Below are 6,330 nucleotides of genomic sequence, written 5' to 3'. Positions count from 1 at the left end.
GCTCAAATTGGAATGTTGGTTGACCAGTATTTGAAATGATGCCATTTTGGTAGATATCATAGTATAAATGTTCAAAAACACCTTTTTAAGATCAAAAACATTTTTAAAGCTCTGGCAGGAGCTTTTTCATGTCACTTGGTGGTCGGTTGGTCTGTCTGTCTGTCTTTTCTGTCTGTCTGTCCTCGAAATTTGAAAAAAAAGCCCCCTAAATTTCCCAAGAAATACAGCTACCCGATTTTAATTTTCAAAAAAAAGCAAGCATTACTAGATAAATACTTTTAAAAATTGTACCGTTCAGCCCGATCACCACTCTGAAATGATAATAATTTTTCTTTTGCCTTTTTTTTCCTGTTTGTTTTTCTGGATGATGCTCCGCGACTATTATTCTAAACGTTACACGGTATAAATATGACACTTTGAACAAAGATCAACCCTCATCCAACTTCTTCAAAAGTGGCCAACTTCTTTCATATATGTATAAGTCTTGAACAAACTGAGTGTTCATGTTCCTAATTTGTACGCAGATAGATCATTAATTGACAAACACTTTTGTCAAGTACGTGAATGCACGGGACCTTACTTCCGGAGCTACCGGAAAGTCAAATTTAGGTGAATGATCCTTAAATCAAAACTAACCAAAATTTCATCAAAACAGTTCATGGGATGATGATGATTAAACCTGGTATGTGTACCTGAACCAAAGATGTTACAAAATTGGGACGTCATCATGGCGTCATCAGGTATCGGATTACAAGCGATAAGGTCTAAATTGAAAAAAAAGATTTATTTAAATTATAACTTTTTCAAAAGAATGGACTACCGTTATCTATTTTTGTTATGCGGTAGGCATTGTCTCAGGCAATGACTTGGATTCCCGTGTGCAAAGCCATTTGTCATTTACTTACGGTGCTACTGGACGTGCACTGAGAAGTGAATGTAACTTAAAAACGGAAGGATTTTAATACAATTAAACAAATAATGGAAATGTTAAATGAAAAATGCCCAATACAAAAAACAGTGGCATGGCGATGTCATCGCCTGAAAGGGCACCCCCTAGCACGTTCAAGAAAGTTAGAATATTTTTAATTTAAAAACCATTCATCCAAATTTTACCAAACTTACCCTTAGATATTATATAGAAAAACGTAATGATTTAGTGAGGTTTTAGGATCGTGACGTCAGCAAACTGGACATTATACTATATAGGGAGAATTAGACAATGATCTGAAATTCATATCATTGAATGAATTCGTATCAAGTGACAATGTTCGTGGAACAAATAATGACACAAATAATGTTATCGGCTACATTGATACATTCGTGTATTTCGTGTATTCGTGTAGTTTTTATATTTGGGGGAGGGGGCGTCAACTGCAATTTCTCCCATTAACATATCCAAATGCTAACGCATTATTTAAGAAGTTACATAATTTCTCAAAAAAACAACAACATCATTCTCTCCTTTTCAGTCATTAAGACATTACTCCCCCAAGTCCCAACGTCCATCTAATATAAATCCAACAGTACACATTGCAATGAATGGACGTATATTCTGTGCATATTTTCACGTTTATATGCCTATATATATATATATTAAACATATTAGAAAAGCACTTTCAAGAAATCCACCATTGGGCCGCCCCAATCCCCCTCCCTCCCCCTTGTGATCCCCATAGTGTTTATAAAACAATCACAATAAGGACATGCTGCCATTGTAAGTATACAGGGTGAGTAAAAATAATGGAAACCCAAATGGCGGGACCATTTTCTTAATAAAGTTCTGCATGTAGCACTTTCGAAATCTAGGATATGAAATAAGCTTTCTTTTAGTACAAGAATCATTCAAATCACTTATATGTACTTTTCAAGTTACGGAATTTTAAACACAACCACCATTTTAAAGTTCTGTCCACGTATCACAAAAAAGATGTGGGTTCTTTCAGCAAAACGAAAACAATTCCAGCGCATACCCCTATATGTGAATTGTTTTCAATTTGCTGACAGAACTTTAAAACAGTGTTTGTGTTTAAAATTACGTAACTTATAAAGTATATAAGTGATTTGAATGATTCTTGTACTAAAACAAAGCTTATAAATTGGGCTTTCATATCTAGATTTTGATAGTGCTACATGCAGAACTTCATCAAAAAAAATGTCCTGCCATTTGAGTTTCCTTTTTTTTACTCATCCACGTGTAAGTTACTTGTAGACAATCATACCAATTAAGATATGAAAAATTTAAAGCTGCTACATTAAAATGTAGCTTTACCCCTAAAAGGGCAACAATTAGTCTTGCAACCGTTTAAAATTATCTTTACAGTGTATGGTAAACATAGTAAATCGAGGGAGAAGACGGTTTTCACCAGCAAAAATGATGATTTTCCCTCGTTTGAATCAAGCTTCCTAATGTACCGCTCTTTACATATTCAGGCCACGCCCGCAAAAGGGTGAAAATAACACGTGTTAGAATGTTAGAATGTTATTTCTCATGTCTAAGTTTATTTAAAAGCATGAGAAACAAAGTGGATGTAAAATACAGTTTTCTTAGTTTTCTTAGTTTTCATTTTTTGCACTCCCCTTTTGGAAAAATCAAGCTCCGCCCCCAAAATGGGCAAGATCCAAGATGGGTTCACCTCTTAAAATTATTTTCAGCCCATTTCAATTGGACATGCCAATTTTCAGGATTTTACTACCAAACTGAATGATGTTTTCCATATTGGAACCAAACTGCTAATATATACCGCCTCTTTTAAACATTTAGACCACGCCCACAAAATGGGTGGAAAATAATAGGTGTTAGAATGCGTAAAAAAACAAGGAAATTTGATGTTAAATAAAGTTTTCATGAGTTGTATTGTTTGCACCCCCTTTTTTGAAAACTCAAGCTCCGCCCCCAAAATGGGCAAGATCCAGGATGGGTCCCGATCTTAAAATAATTTCTAGCCCATTTTGACACTTCATGCTTTTACCACAAAGTGCACGATTTTTCGCTTAGCAGCTCCACTAATAGTAGTATTTGTTTAATAATTGTTGGTATTATTTCCAGCTCGCAATCTGCTCGAGTGTTGAGGATTCCCTTTGTGATAGAATTCAAGAACGTTACATCTAGGTGAGTGTCTGTTATTTGACAATCATCAGAACAGAGCAGTGATTTTCGTGGGAGACTGTTTTTTTTGTTGATATATTTATACAGTTACCTTTTGGTCAAAATTTGTAACAAAAAAACATCGCTCGAGTGATAGGGCCTATGCAGGGCGAGTCAAAAACAGCGAAACCCAAATGTCGGGAACATTGTTTTAGTGAAGTTCTGCATGTAGCCCTTTCAAAATCTAGGATACAAAAGCGGAATTTTAAGCACAACCACGGTTTTAAAGTTCTGTCTACGGATCACAAGAAGGTGAGTGTTCTTTCAGCAAAACGAAAACAAATCACATATAGGGATGTGCGTGAATTGTTTTCGTTTTGCTGAAAGAACGCACACCTTTTTCTGATCCGTGGACAGAACACCGGTTTTGCTTACAAATGCGTAGCTTGAAAAGTACATGAGAGATTTGAACGATTCTTGTACTAAAAAAAAGCTTATGAATTGGTCTTTCATAACCTTAATTTTCAAAGTACTACATGCAGAACTTCAATAAAACAAGAGTCCCAACATTTGGGTTTCGCTTTTTTTTGACTCACCATGTATTAAAGAAGTGAGGAATTCCCTCCCCTTACACGCACCGTAGAACTGTGCCTGACATTTTGGCCTGCAGTCTTTGCAAATTCCTTGTCAAATTCATCAGGGTGCCCTGAACTAATGGCGGACACACGCTCAAATTTCCTTTTACATTTTTATGTACGTACATCAATTGGTCAAAAAGAGAACTAAGATGAAAAAAAATATTGATCTCATCAATATTCAGTTATTGTGTAATCGGATTCTTTGGCATTTATCTTCTTTTGTATCCTTGTTAATAGTATTCGCAATTTTTTAGATCGAAATTGTGTCTGCAACCATGATTGTCCTAATTCTTTCGTGATCGTTGATCACGTTGTAATTCGTTTGTGATTGTTTATCACGTTCAGGAATCATAACATATAGGTTTTCCCGTCCAATTTCGTATTTTTTTTCATTCAATCACAGTTAGAGCATTCGATTTCATTTGATTTGAATATTTACACCCAGCAAAGCGTGAAGGCAACTTTTTCGTGCAAAAGAAAATTCATTTCTTTTGTTGGTTTTTAATTTTGCACTGAGTATAGCCGAATCTGGAAGTATTCATTTTCAACAAAATTGCAATGGAATAAGAGCCCATTTAATTCGCTAAACGTCAATCGTATTGGCCACAAAAAAAGTGTTATGATTTGCAATATAGGTATATCGTTTCGGTTTGCGGTAACACCATGTGGTAATAACTACTGCTTAGAAGATATAACTTCTGAAAAGAACTTGTCCTGCTTATTATCAACTTTGCTAAGTAGCTTTTGTTCTGATAAGAAGGCTCACAGCCAACTGACACACCCGAGCGAGCAGGGCATGCCCAGCAAGCACTCCCAATCCTAACAAATCCTACTTAAGGAGTAGCATCTCCAACTATCTTCAGTCTCCTGACGATGAGTAGAGCAGGCTAGTCAAAACGTTGAGACCAAAGACAAGTTCGTTTAGAACTAACAGCAGGACAGTTCTTATCAGAACAAAAGCTACTTAGCAAAGTTGATAATAAGCAGGACAAGTTCTTTTTAGAACTAATATCTTCTAAGCAGTAGTTATTACCACATGGTGTTACCGCAGACCGAAACGACACCGATACCCCACCATGCAAAGCCTCAAATCTTATATCAGTATGCTCTACGGGGAGCGCATGAAAAACCTTGTCAAGTTATACCAACGCTCTTGTACAAGACGTTGCAAACTGATCAATAACCTGACATTTCTGAAGAGATGTAGAGATGCGAACGTAGTCCCAAGGAGTCTCTGCCTACGAGACCCTATCAAAGAAAACAATTCTGCTCAAATCATACATACTGCCAATAAAGCCCTACTTCGATCACAAATTGCCTCCGCCCGATGTTGCCTATACCGAACCGATCAAGAAATAAAGAGTAGCAAGGATAGTCTCCGCACGACTATGCACCCCACAGATTATGATAAGATATCCGCCCTCACGGATAAATCTGTATCACACACTTTTCATGCCACCCAAAGGAAACAGATCCGAAAATTCCAACGCCTCATTTCTTTTGGCAAGAAGAGAATGGACAGAGCCTCACGGAACACGTCCACAAATAAAGGGAACAATGATGACATGGAGAAAGCGAACTCAGTCGTAAACCTCAGCCAACGCCAGCTATCTAAAACGGAATCAAATATATTAGCCTTGGGTATGAATTTTGCCACTACCCCTTGTAAGATCCCTGTGGAAGAGTTCATACAATCGATTGAACCTTCTATCCGCAAGATGGATAAAGAAAAGGCATACAACATCCGTTTCCAAATACACCAAGTCTTGAAGCACTCGAAGCCTCCCAAATCCAATATAACAAGACTTGAACACCAGGCTATCAACAGCCTCCGCAATGATTCTTCGATACACATCCTAAAGGCAGACAAGGGTAATGCAAAAGTCATAATGTACCGCACGGAGTATGACCATAAGGTTCAGGATATCCTCAACACAGATATCTATACCCGCCTCAAGAAAAATCCCATTCCAGCAGTCGAAAGGAAAGTTGCCGCCAACTACTCTCCTTAAATCGTAGCTCAGCCTTACCGACTTCATTATACAGGCATCTTCGTCCATCCAGCTCGAAATGCCCAAGATTCTATGGCCAACCGAAGATCCACAAACCGGACAAACCGCTCCGACCTATTGTGTCGTCAAGAGGTTCCCCAACCTACAACCTCGCACAACACTTAACAAAGCTCCTACACCCACTCGTGGGAAACACGCCTCACCATGTACTCAATTCAGCAGGGTTCATCAACACCATAAAGGGAATTAAATTGCAATCTGCAGACATGCTAGTGAGTTTTGATGTCAAATTTGTATTCACTAATGTACCGACTGAAGAAGCATGCCTCGTAACCAAGTCGATACTCGAACAAGACGGCACACTCGCGGAAAGAACCAGCTTAACGCCAGTTCAAATCTATGATCTTCTCCTGACTTGCGTAAAGTCTACGTACTTCCAATGGAGAGACAATTACTATCAACAGGCTTCAGGCACTCCTATGGGGTCCCCAATTTCCCCAGTCCTGGCTAACATCTTCATGGAAGATTTAGAGCAAAACACTTTGGCAACTGCTCAATTCCAACCTAAGTTATGGCTTCGATACGTAGATGATAC

The 6,330-nt window shown here is 37.9% G+C and overlaps 1 protein-coding gene across 1 annotated transcript; it reads left to right on the top strand.

Moving 5' to 3' along the window:
• Positions 1-5,237: 5,237 nt before the first annotated feature.
• Positions 5,238-5,735, top strand: LOC119740735. The gene has a single exon (XM_038216140.1). It carries the CDS (start codon positions 5,238-5,240, stop codon positions 5,733-5,735), a length of 498 nt encoding a protein of 165 aa, XP_038072068.1.
• Positions 5,736-6,330: the final 595 nt, after the last annotated feature.

This window comes from Patiria miniata, unplaced genomic scaffold (genome assembly GCF_015706575.1).
Source record: "Patiria miniata isolate m_02_andy unplaced genomic scaffold, ASM1570657v1 HiC_scaffold_10, whole genome shotgun sequence".
Taxonomy (NCBI): Eukaryota; Metazoa; Echinodermata; class Asteroidea; order Valvatida; family Asterinidae; genus Patiria; species Patiria miniata.
Note: the sequence above shows the minus strand (reverse complement) of the source record. Positions and strands in the feature narration are given on the sequence as shown.

Excerpts from the sequence above, each read along its gene's own strand:
- LOC119740735 (XM_038216140.1), top strand. The coding sequence starts at position 5,238 with ATGGACAGAGCCTCACGGAACACGTCCACAAATAAAGGGAACAATGAT.